At 35.3% G+C, this 13,442-nt stretch overlaps 1 protein-coding gene across 1 annotated transcript in view; it reads left to right on the forward strand.

The window, feature by feature from the left end:
- Positions 1-2,504: 2,504 nt before the first annotated feature.
- Positions 2,505-13,442, forward strand: part of LOC148943914 (uncharacterized) — a 54,254-nt gene continuing 43,316 nt past the window's right edge. Inside the window, exons 1-2 of the mRNA XM_089101281.1 lie at positions 2,505-2,632; positions 4,522-4,676. Of these exons, the coding sequence (XP_088957407.1) occupies positions 2,505-2,632; positions 4,522-4,676 (283 nt within the window). The remainder of the gene's footprint in view (positions 2,633-4,521; positions 4,677-13,442) is intronic.

Here is a 13,442-nt window from a genome sequence, read left to right on the forward strand (position 1 = left end):
TAAAACCGAAAGCTGAACATTAATTTAGTTTAAACCTAAGTTTGTTCAGAAATCACGGTGAAAGGGGGTTACTATTTTCTCTATATCCCAATTTTTAATACATTTATGTATTAAAACATATATAAAAACACATTTATTTTTTGGTGCAAAGTTTATTGGTACAATGGCCTTCCTAATTTATAGAGTGTTGCGGTTAAATTAGTTTTCAAAGTAAAATTATGATACAAGTTTAACATAAGTTCAACTAGGGGAGAGGGGTAGAAAAGGAAATTATTCGTTAAAACCTATCTATTTTTTTAAAATCCCGTGTGACTTTCAAGTTTTAAAGCTGAAAAAATATATTGTTATTTAAATTCTAATTCTTTTATGAAGTGAAACTATTTTCAAGTTTCCTTCTTTCATATTTGTTTCATTCGAAAGTGATAGGCAGTGTAGATCCCAAAAAGGTAACAGTTATAGAATGTTCACTTTTCATTTGTAATTGCTATGATACTAAATTATTGAGTCGTTTTCACCTTAGTTAATATTAATAAAATAAGTTTTTACTATAGAGATAATTCATTCTGTGTGCTGTTCTGATGGTTCGGATGAACCAAAACTCTTTGGCCCAATACCAATCGTGAAGATGAAGATGCTGATCGAGAAGGCTATTGATTCATTTGAAGTGGATTCTGAAGCAAAAAACTTGGATAATAATAAGATGTATTTGAATAGTTTCTTGCGTAGTAAAAAATCCAGAATATTGGAAAGAATTAAAGAAACATATTCGGGGACAAAGCAACATATTTGTGATGTATGTGATAAGAGCTTTTCTCAGTCAAGCAATTTGAAAAGGCATCAAACAGTGCACACTGGGGAGAAACTGTTTAAATGTGAGGTCTGTGAGAAAACTTTTTCTCGGTCAAGCCATCTGATTGAACACCATAGAATACACACTGGTGAAAAACCGTTTAAGTGTGATATATGTGAGAAAACTTTTATTCAGTCAAGCAATTTCATTAAGCACCAAAGAGTACATACTGGTGCGAAACCGTTTAAGTGTGATGTCTGTGAGAAAACTTTTTCTGCGTCAAGCAATTTGATTAAGCACCAAAGAGTACATACTGGTGAGAAACCGTTTAAGTGTAGTGTTTGTGAGAAAACATTTTCTCAGTCAAGCAATTTGATTAAACACCAAAAAGTGCACACTGGGGAGAAACCGTTTAATTGTGATGTCTGTGAGAAAACATTTTCATAGTCAAGCAATTTGGTTCACCACCAAAGAGTACACACGGGTGAAAAACTCTATAAATGTGATATATGTGAGACAACTTTTTCTCAGTCAATCCATTTGATTAAACATCAAAAAGTGCACACTGGGGAGAAACTGTTTAAGTGTGATGTATACAAGAGAGAATATTCTTTTAAATCAAATTTTAACAGTCATAAAACAATCCATTCTCAGAAAAAGCCTGCTAGTTTATAGTGTACAATAACAACGTCTTTGGTCTAGCTGTACCCTATTGTAAACTCTTCCGTTTATTTTTGCTACTCATTTATATATTTTTTTCAGTTCATTAATTGATTTGTGGAACATTTTTGTTCATTTTTTTCAGTGATTTTCTTTCGCTTTTTGTTTTGACTTATTCGTTCCCTTTGGCTATGACTTTCTCTCTCCCCCTCCCCCCGCCCCCAAATTAGTCACTATGTGTATCCATGTTTGAGTAAACCCCCCAGAAAAATCCATTTATTCTTCTATAATGTTTTCTCATCTTTTTTGAAAGTTTCTTTGCTTATCATTGGGAATGAAACTGTGAACCAAGCTGTATGTAGTTTTTGGTTTATCCTCAGAGAAGTAAATCCTTAAAACTATGATTGTCACCAAGATTTCTACGCAAGGGACAAGGAGGAATATCAGCTCATTAGGAGATTTTGATGTGATTTTGTCATTTTGACTGATTATATATCCCTGGGGAAACTAATGCAGAAGTAAAGAAATGAGAAATATTGGTTTGTTCTAATGTTGTAATTGACAAAATTGATCACAGTAAAATTGTGTATTTTACTGTAATTTTACTGACCGACCTAAAATTGGCACTATTTTATATATTTTAATTATTTTACTGGCATATTTTACGGCGGCTTATAGTTGACATAGTGCAAAAATACCTAAGTGCTGGGAGAAACAAGTTTGGAAATGAGTTATTGTGATTTTGGCTGGATACAGAGCAGGGTGAAAGAAAGCAATATACTTGCACTCAAAATTTTGTTGTGAAGTGTTTATAATTGAGTGATAAATTGGTATTTGAGTAGCCCTTCTTTAACAGGACGCCACTTTATTTTCATGTGCTTATTCTCTTTTAATGAATAGTTAATGTAATCTTTCCACTAGGAAAATTCAGATTATCATTTGGTCTGTAGCAATGTTACCCTTTCTAATCTGGTATTTCTCCTCTCTTTCCTTCTGACTGAAGATTGGACGGACCCATATTTTTCTCTTCTTTCTGAAAAAAAACAGGGTATTAATGGAGGACTGCATTAATTATGCTGCCATCCAAAGGTCTAAATTGATTTTGATTGGAGGAAGTACTTTATCCAGACTATTGCTCAATATCTGGTTTGCCTGGTATGATATGAAAGACACTACTCAAATGTAACATTACTAAATACCACAATCTTTGAACCTTAATGTTACATCTTCACAAAGCTTCTGATCCCTCAAAATAGCAAAAAAAAGCTATTGTTCCTTCGAAAAAAATAGTCTATAGAAAAGACATGATAGAATAAGAAAATAGGTTTGCAAAAAAAAAAAAAAAAAACAGCCTAAGAAGTAATATCAGAGTCCTCAGGTCTAGCTTAATATTGTTTTCTTTGAAAAGAGATAAGATCTGAACACACTGATTAGCCAAAAAATCAATAAATAAACAAGGCTATTCCTGATACCTTATTTCACCTAACTTAGAATTTTATCTTTTCTTAAAAAATCCTAACTTAGAAATTTTAAAACATATGAAATAATAGTAAAAGTAGTAAAAAAAACTTCTTTTTTTTAGTGTTGAGATAATTATCCAGCTTAATTCTTCCCTCGGGCTGAGGCTCAGAACAAGTGCAAGTCTGGATATGCAATTTTTTACATAGTGGATACAAAGAGGTCCTTAGCAATGTAATAGATATTTTTTTTCAACTGGGGTGGAGGGTTCAAAAACACAAGGATACCTTCTGGCCACCCTTTTCGTTATACACTAATGTTGGAAGTGAGATAAAGATCAGAATTTGGATATTTGGTTACTGACTGAAAGGGCAGTTTGTTGATAATCTTAAGGCAAATTGCCGTAAGTGTTCGTAAGATCATAGGTTATTGTTTTTAACTCCTGATAATTTACTAATCTTTAGCTGTGAAAACAACCAGTGGATGTTATACTAAGGGTACCTGGAGCCTCAAGGCAAGCGAGTATAATTCATTATATAGATTTCATACAGTCAATACGTTTTATTAAAAGGTCACACATTCCATTTTTTGGCGCAGCATTTTTAGGTGATTGCATTTTTTTGGGAGGGGGGAGCTGAGTAGACTTCAAATTTTGTGATGGGTGGGATGGAGCAAACATGTAATTTTTCTGGTCCTTATAAAAAGTTTGCGGTGAGATTTTTTGATATCTGCATTTCGTGTGGCAGGCTTTTTGACAAGTAAATGAATGAACTATTCTTTTAGTCGAGTTACCAGATGGGAAACCATTACAAATGTTAGTTAAGTATCTTACTTACGTGTTCTTCGAGTAATCATTGCGAGGCGTCTCCTCTTTTTTGTAACTAATAAAAAAAAATATTCAACAATAAGTTTTTCAAAGAAAAGTAAAGAGCTCATTTTATAAATGAGCAGGACAACATGAGTAGGGTTGAGAGCCCCCATGCCTTTTCAAGACCAAAACGTAATTTGCACTTCACAGGAAAAAAAAACTTTAAAATTTCAAAATCATATTTATTGAGACTAAGGAAAAAATATTAGTATATATAAATTAAACTTCTTATTCACATTCATATTTTTTTGAGAAGGCATGGGGGTTTTCAGGCCTACTTATGTTAATTTCTGCTCATTTTTACTCGGTTATTCATTTTAATTTATGTTCGTTTTGAGTTTCTCTTATTTATTGATGGTTATTTGTGGCAGTTTTACGCTTGGAAGACTACTTGACTTCATTTCTGCTCATTTTTGGTTTAATGGAGCTCTCTTCTTTTCTTATAAAAACTCATTTTGTAGAAACAGTTTTTAAAATTGATTTCTGTTCGTTTTATATTGCCATATTGTTGTTCATGGAAAAGGAATATAATATTTTATATCTATCCGGCTTATTCTTCTATGAAAATTTTTCAATAATTCTCAACAACATACACCCTTTTGAAAATCTGGACACAAATAGCATTGTTTAATTTAGTTATATACCTCCTCAAGCTGCCCTGAGAAATAGAACTTGTAGAACTTCTTTTTATAGAACATAATAGAACTTCTTTTCTTTTTTGGCAAAAAATTTGAAAATTGAAAAGACGTGGATATCAGATCAAATCAGAATTTGAGGTTTTCTGGCATAACCAGCAACACTTTAAGGGTCCTGAAGTACTGGTTCTGCCTGCCTACCAGTGGGTAAAGGCAGGCACACATAGCAGCCCCCACCCCGGGGGTGTAAGGGGGGACTCATCAGGTGAGACCCATACCAATTTTAACTTGTAATTTGACTACAGTAACCAATCCTTGGGTTTATACCACTGCTACTGTTGATGCTTGATGTTTTGTGCTGATTGCTTTCTATTTTTCAAATTTCACAATCATCTGCTTTGGTATTTTAAATTTGTTACTTCATTGTGGACTATATCCTGCCTTATACCCAAACTGTCTTATACCACTGCTTATTCTGTTCCTGTTTTGTTGTTTACTTCAGATAAGAAATGAAAAGTCAACTCAAGCCACCTTGTGAACTAAGGTTTGACAGCTCAATCCAATTCTCTGAATCAGAATCTGTTTCTGAGCAACTACTCATGCTCACTAACCACATAAATAGCATATAAAATGCTAGCAGATTCACTACAACCTGACAACCTTAAATCTTCAGTGAAAGGGTTACTTGATGACCTTATATTGGCTAAGATCTCTTCCCAGGTAGATGAGGCAGTGGTTAAAATGAAAGAGGAACAGACATACATGCAACATAATGTCACTATCTCTTCAGATAAGCTGGATGCAATGAAGCAGGAGGTGTATGCTGGCCTCAACCTAGATCTTAGTAATCTAGTGGATAAAACTCTTGAAAGCTATAACAGATGCATATTTTCTGTTGAATCTTCATTGGTTACTTTAGAGTCATCCATGATAGACCTTAAAAACTCTTTCCAGCCTATCCAGTCCAACCTGGCAAGATTAAATGACCGTTTTGAACAGCAGGCTTTGAGCAACCAAATTATTGTCTTTGGGGTGAAAGAGGAGACCTCCATTGAAAACACTGAAAGTCAATTCTTGTCACTATGTGCTGGGAAATTTCCTGGCATACCAATTATTTAGTCTGATGTTGTATCAGCCAAAAGAATTGGCAAACCATCTGCAAAACCCAGACCCATAGTTGTTGAATTTTGCAACTTACGAGTTCGTCAACTGCTTCTCAGACAAAAGAAGGATTTGAAAGGATCAGGGATTCTATTTTCTGAGACGCTTACAAAACCACGCTTACAACTTCTTTCATATGCCAAGTCAAAGTTTGGCTTATGTAATGTTTGGTCCAGTAAAGGTGATATCCTGTATAAAACCCAATCTGGAAGAGTGGTTAAGTTTAATAATCAGAATGAAATTGATTTATGTGCTGCAAATGCAGAAAAATTAAAGTGATGGATTTAGATTTATTTTCTTATAATATATTGCATTGTTTCTGTAGGGATTTACTTGCTGTTCTTAAAATATTCCTCTATTATTCTTTACTGTCCTCACATAATTTTGACTGGTACCATATTACTCTTTGTCCCAACAGTTTGGATGATATGTCCCTTCCCACTAATATTTCTTTATGTTTGTTTGTGATTCTGTCACCTTCATGTTGTCTGATTTACATTATATTCTTGTCGTGTCATTATACTTGTAACCCCCATAATATCAACTGGTCACACATTATAGTTTGTGCTAATACTTATAATAATATGTGCCTTCCCACTAATTTTTCTTTATGATCCTTTCACCATCATATGTAGCTTGGCTTCTATAATGTTTTTGTCATGTCAGCACACTTGCAGCTCATATAATTTTCACTGGTCCCATATTGCATTTTGGGCAAATATTATGAATCATATATGTTATCACACTGTTATTTATTTATTTTCTTATGTTTGTTTGTAATCCTATCACCTTTATGCAGGCTGACTTCTTTCATATTTTTGTGATTTCAGCATAATTGCAGCTCATATAATCTTGACTGGTTCCACATTATACTTGGGGCCAATATTTTGATGAATATGTGCCATGCCACTATTATTTCCTTATCTGGGTTGGTGATCCTATTGCCTTCCTGTAGCCTGAATTCTATCATATTTTTCTCATGTCAGCACACATGCAACTCACATAATTTTGACTGGTCCCATATTATATTTTTGGTCAATATTTTTAATAATATATGCCATCTCATTGATATTTCTTTATCTTATTTTTTGATGCTATCACCCTTGTGTATCCTGCACTCTATCATATTTTTGTAATGTCAGTATATATACAGCTCTCATTATTTTTTACTACCCATATTATACTTTGGGCTAATATTTGGAATAATATGTGTCATTCCATTGATATTCATTTATATTTGTCTGTGATCCTGTCACCTTCAAGTAGGCTGACTACTATTATATTTTTTTTCATGTCAGCATACTTACAGCTTACATAATTTACTGGTCCCACATTATAAATTGGGCCAATACTTTGAATAAAATGAGTCATTCTACTGATATCTCTTTATGCTTTTTTGTGATCCTCTCACCCTCATGTAGCCTAATTTCTATTTTTTTTTTTTTGTCAGTCCAGCACACTTGCAGCTCATGTAATAGCAACTGGTGTCACATTATACTTTGGTCCAATACTTTGGATAATTTGTGCCATCCCACTTATATTTCTATGTGTACATTTATTATGTGTGATAATTATGGGTGATTTCTCTTTTCTTTTGAATTCTTCTATTCTTAATTCGGTTATATTTGATCAACCAAGTAGGGCTGCTAAGCAAGAGACTCAAACGCCTGACCCTCTCCTTGAATCTTTGGTTAATTCTAGCTGTAACTATCACACTACCATTGATTATTGTGATAAAATTATACCCTCACTGTCTTTAAATAGTAGCTTTGATGTATTTTGTTTGAATGTGCGTGGGATAAGAGATAAGTGGGATAGTCTGAAATCGTATTTGTGGTCTGATAATTCTTGCCCTTTTGATGTAATAGGTTTAACAGAAACATGGTTATCTGCTGATGAAAATTTTACAGCCTATGATATGTATGGTTATGTTGCTGTCCATATCCCCAGAATGGTAACAAAGTGCTCAGGGGGTATTTCTTTATTTATAAAGTCTGATATTGAATTTAGAAAAAGGTCCGACCTTGAATTCTTTTTTTACATCAGTAGTGTCAAATAGTAGTACAGTTTATTCTCTTGTTATTGATCTGAAAAGCCAGTTTGAATGTGATACTGTTTATTCGTTTTATAAGCTCCCACCTTTTCCAACACATCTGTTCTGTGATTTGCTTGATCAACTTTCTTGTGTGGGGTCTTTCTCTAAAAAACGTAGTTGTGTTTTGGGAGATTTTAATTGTAATATGTTAAATATTGGATCAAGTGATGAATGTGACCATCTGTTTGATGTGCTTTCTTCTGCTGGTCTACTTCCTTAAATTTTTTTCCTTCTCGTGTTGACCCTACTAGAAATTCTGCCACTTTAACAGACTATATTTTCATTTGTTTTCACTGATCTTTCTGATCACTTCCCTATTTATGTTTCATTTTTTGTGCCTCAAACTGAGATTGCTGTGGATGAGCAGGGTGACTCTTCTTTTAGAACTTCCACAGATAAAGAAATTTCTAATTTAATTCATAGTCTTCAGAGTAATGATTGGTCTAGTGTTCTTGAAGCTAATGATGTTGATTATGCAACGAATTTATTTTTGTGTCGTATGGGAGCTCTCTTGGATAAGCATTTTCCTCTTAGAAAGAGGCCAAGGAATTCCATACCCAAATGTCCATGGATGTCTAGAGGTCTGATCAGTGCTACACATATGAAGGCGTCTCTGTTCAAGGCTGCATGTAAAAATAAGACACAGGATGATCTTTTGAAGTAAAAACTTTATAAAAATGTGCTTACTTCTTCAGTGCGTGCAGCCAAAAAGCTTTATTTTTCGCGTCGAATTGATGAGTGTAAGGGGAATTTGCGAAAGGTTTGGACTGTAGTTAATGAAGCTCTTTCCCGCAAGAAAATCAAACAGTCCCCCTCCCCCTTGTCGTTACAAGAAAGCTGGTGGATCTTTCGTGGACAAAAATTCTTTAGCAAGCGCCGTCAATTCGTGTTTCACCTCACGTCCTTCAACTCCTAATACACCCTAGAGCAGAGTAAGTAGTTTTCCCTTAGCAGAAGAGTCATTTTTCCTTTTTCCATGCAGTGATACCGAAATGTCTAACATTATTTCTCAGCTTTCAAGTAACCATTCAGTTGATGGTTTTGGTTTGAGCTGTAATGTTCTTAAAAAAATTAGTCGGTTTGTTTCTAACCCCATCTCACACATAACTAACCTCTCTCTTCTGGTGCTTTTCCTCATTTATTTAAGGTTGCTAATGTTGTAGCTTTGTTTAAAAAAGGTGATTTATCTCTAATTTCAAACTATAGACCTATTTCTCTCCTTCCTGTAATTTCTAAGGTTGTTGAAAAAGTAGTGTATTGTAGACTCTCTTCATTTGTATTTAGTACTAATACGACTGCAGGTAATTCTCTCATAACTAACCATCAGTATGGCTTTTGTCCCAGTTTTTCTACCTTGCATGCACTTTCAGATGCAACAGAGTTTGTGCATGTTAACCTTCACAAGGGCTTGTGTGTTTTGGGTCTATTTCTTGACTTTTCAAAGGCATTTGATATTGGTTGTTCACTCTGTTCTTTTGTCTAAATTATCTTAATTTGGAGTGCATGGAGTCCCACTTGAATGGTTTAGGTCTTACCTCTCAGGGAGATCTCAGTATGTTTCGGTTAATGGTACTTCTTCCTCTTCCTTGCCGATTGTGAAAGGTGTCCCACAGGGCTCTGTGCTTGGACCACTTTTGTTTTTAATTTATATTAATGATCTTGTTGATGGTCTTCATCCCCTTGTGCACCCTATTCTTTTTGCTGATGACAGTAACTTTTTCATTGCTGCAGTGGACCTGCCATCTGCCACTTCCCTAGCTCAAGGTCTTCTTGATAAAGTAAAAGATTGGTGCTGGTCAAATGGTATGACTCTCAACAGCCAAAACAGTGCCATTGTACACTTTAGAACCCCTTATCGTATGAGAGACGCAAGGGAGCCAACCATCCTGACTTATGGGAACGATATTATACCGCAAGCTACTGTAGTGACATTTCTTGGTGTGTATCTTGACTGTTTTCTTTCTTTTAAACCCTATATCTCATACCCGTTCCCTTGTCCTCCGCCAATCTTCAATGTTATACAGGGTTAATTCATTTCTTCCCCCAGATGTTATGCTTTCTCTTTATTATGCTTTTATTTTTCCTTACCTTTCTTATTGCTGTTCTGTCTGGGGTAGTACTAATAAATCTCTTCTCTGCTCACTTCAAAGAGCCTAAAATAGTGCAGTGAAGGCTACTTTTCTTCTACCTCGTTTTTACCCTTCCTCTGATCTTTATAATGATACTGGAATAGCTCTGCTGGATCGTATTGTGGGTTAAAGTTACCTTTATTTAGCACATTCTGCTTTTCTAGGTACACTTCCACCATCTCTGCAGTAGTTTTTCTTTCTGTCAGGCTCAGGTAGGTACTCTTCTTTTTTACGTAGCTCTTATCGCAGGTTCATTTTACCTAAGCGATTATCGACAGCAGGTCAGAGGTCTCCTGTTTATCAATCTATTTTACTATGGAACTCCATCCCTCCTGATGTCCCTCTATCTCTTTCTGCAAAGGCAGTTTCTCACTGGGTATTTTCAGAACAGTATTTCCCCCTTTTTTCTTCTTTTTTTTGCATTCCGTCCAAATTTATATGTCTTCTTTTAATTAAATATATTTTTCTGATTTTTTTTTTTTTTTAATCTTAATTTTCAATCTCTTATTCGTTTATATATATTTTTTTTTCAGTTATTTGTGAAGTTTCCTGTTAATTCCCCTATTTTCATAAATGTCTCTTGATCGATTTTTTTTTTTTTTAAGTATGTTTTTTTATATTTTTTTTATGTGCTTTATAATAGTGTATTATTTGTTTTGTTGGCCCTTTACAAGCTGAGCTTCTTGGGCGTGTATAAACTTTAAGTTTGTAATTGTTTTGTTTTTAGTATTAATAAATTGATTGATTGTTTGATTGATTGATTGAATTAGTTGAATTGTAAGAGCAGAAATAGTAATAGTAATAGCCCTGAATGATTCAAGTTTATACCCTCAGTTGTTCTTGGTATATTACTGAGTTATCTCAGTAATATCAGCCAGCATACACACTGTGCCCTTTGCTTTAGTTTTAAAGCACAATGGGCAAATTTCATAACTGTAGGGAGGAGGGGGTCGATATACCTAATATCTCTAGGGACGTAGTTACTAGGCCGTTTAACTACGTTGAACAAAATGACCATCTCAAAATTTTGATCGGATATGTGTGGAAAATTATTTTCCCCTTTGAGCATTCTCTGATAGTTCCGACTTAACACCAAAATATATTCTTGAGATACGACCTTTAGACAATCTGCATGTACTTAGTGCATTTGATTTAGTTTAAATTCTCCCTAAATATTAAGTCAAATTTTCACCTGCATACGCTTAGCCTTAATAGTACTAGTATCATAGTAGTAGTGGTAGTAGTAGGAGCAGTAATAGCTTTATATGGTAGTAGTGGACGCTGTAGTAGCAGCAGCATTTATAGCAGTAGTAGCAGATACATGTTGCCTTTTGGTCAGTTTAACATCCTCGTCATGATGCCCCAGAACTTTCATTTTGATACGGTAAGCCGTTCCAAACATATTGCTGATACGCCTGTTTTAGAAGTATGTATGCACATAGTATGTTTTGTTTTAGTTCAACTTACCTCTCGACATTTCCTCGTATGAACATTTCAATATCCTCAGTAGTACTCGCTATAGAATCAGTAATTTTTGTGGCAGTAGCATTAATAGTAGTATCCAGGGCCGTATTATATAGGGGGAGTGGGGACGCCCCCCTCCCATTGTTTTAGTCCCTTGATAAAAAAAAAGTCGGTAAAACCGATCGCGCCACAATTTTTCAGACGCCGCCACAATTTTCTGTTTGGTTAAATAAAGACCACGAAAATACTGACTTGTCATCTACAGAAATCTCAAACTTGGTCGGTAAACGCAACAGTTTTACACATGTTTCCACGATTTTCCGTTTCGTTAAACAAAAAGCATGAAAATACTGCCATGACATGCCGAAATATCAGTCTCGATCGGTAAATGCAGTGGTTTTACCGACTCGTGCAGTGATTTAACGGATGGCACCACAGTTTCCCATTCAGTTAAAAAAAAAGATGAAAATACTGATAGGATATTTCGGCTGACGTATTCGCGCATTTACGAGTTTGTTTTGTAATATTCGCAACTTTTATCTAGTGATATCCATGACTCTGCTGTACTCCAAGGTACTTTCGCAATAACTGTAGAACCAGCCCTCACAACAACTGTAGAACCATCAGCAGAACTAGAGGTCGACGAATATGACAAAAGTCCCGTCTTCAAGAATTTGGAGCCTCTGGAATTGTGTCCGGAATACTCTGTTGAGATGAACACTTATCCCATTAATGATGCAAGTTTTCTTATTCTGGATTCGGACCCTATTTTTCCCCAGGTACTGGAAACATCTTTCAATTCAGTTAGAGGTCACTTTCACGACAGAAACTCTGACTTAAATGTTGAACCAGTCCATCTCAATGCGTCAATGTTGGACCTCCACGCCTCCGAAGTTGAGCCTCATTCAATGCTAATTGCAGAAGCTGAGACTTGCGTTGTAGTTTCAGTTAATTTACGAACTGTAAAGCGGGCCCGGACCATCGAGGAAAGAATCCGGAAAGCTCAAGATAAGCATCCCGTACTTGACCTGTGCAAGAAAAACTGTTACATGAAATGTAGGGACAAGTTTTAGGAGGAGAAAGGGAAGCAGATTAATGCAAATTATTGGAACTTTCCTTACGAACAGAGTATAAAAGAGCTGTCTCTTCTTCTTGAATTCACTTATGAAATACTGAATAGAAGCAGACGCATTGAAGAAACAAGTCAAAAGAAAATAAGGAAAATAGTTTTCTTTTTGGTCTCTGGCAGTTGACTCTTCTAAAGGAATTGTATGCCGAAAAATGTTCCTGGGTATGTTTGGGTACAAGAATAACTCAGTCGTGCACGAACTGCACATGGTTATAGAGAAAGTTGAAAAGGAAGAGAGTTTTCTGACTCAGCGACGCGTTCGGGACCGCTACATCAACGTAAAAGAAGAAATTAAACATCATATAAATACCAAACCCTTTGTCACTGCAGAAGATACAATGCACCGATTAGGCTTTATCTCGATCGCTTTCTTACAATCAATACTATGCACAGAGAATTCCGCAGGAAAATTCCACTTGTACAAACCTCAGTTGAAGCACATCGGAAGGTACTTTTGTCAATGAACATATCTTTGAAAAATCCAACATCCGATATGTGTGACATATGCTTGTACCATGACAACAAAGCTTTGAATGGTGACATTACCGAAATTGAAACCTTAATGTGGGAAAGGCATAAATCAAAATCAAAAGCGGCCAAAATTCTCTATAGTGTAAGGAAAATGTATGAACAAAATGACAAAGAAAAGATTTTTTGGGTCGATATGGGTAAGGTTTCGCTCCTGGCCATGATGCAATAGATAAAGGAGTGTTTTTTCACAAGTCGACTCGCTGTCTTCAACGAAACATTTTGCCCTGTGAATACAAAACTGGTCGTTTGGCACGAATATGTTCAAAAACGTGACGCTGACAACGTAGCAAGTGTATGTAAGCTCATTGTAAAGCTCATTGCTCATTGCTCATTGTCATCTATGTAAAGCTCATTGAAAACTTCTCGGATGTTGAATTGTTTGAGTTCTGGGCTGACAACTGCACAGCTCAGAATAAGAACTAGACTATTTTTACAGATCCTACTTGTGAATGATCAAAGCCACCTAGATCTGAAGAAAATTCATCTCAAGTTTCTTACCAAAGGCCATGCTCACATGGCTGC

The sequence above is a fragment of the Artemia sp. Qi Xiang Cuo genome, chromosome 15 (genome assembly GCF_049724085.1).
Source record: "Artemia sp. Qi Xiang Cuo chromosome 15, ASM4972408v1, whole genome shotgun sequence".
Lineage (NCBI taxonomy): Eukaryota > Metazoa > Arthropoda > Branchiopoda > Anostraca > Artemiidae > Artemia > Artemia sp. Qi Xiang Cuo.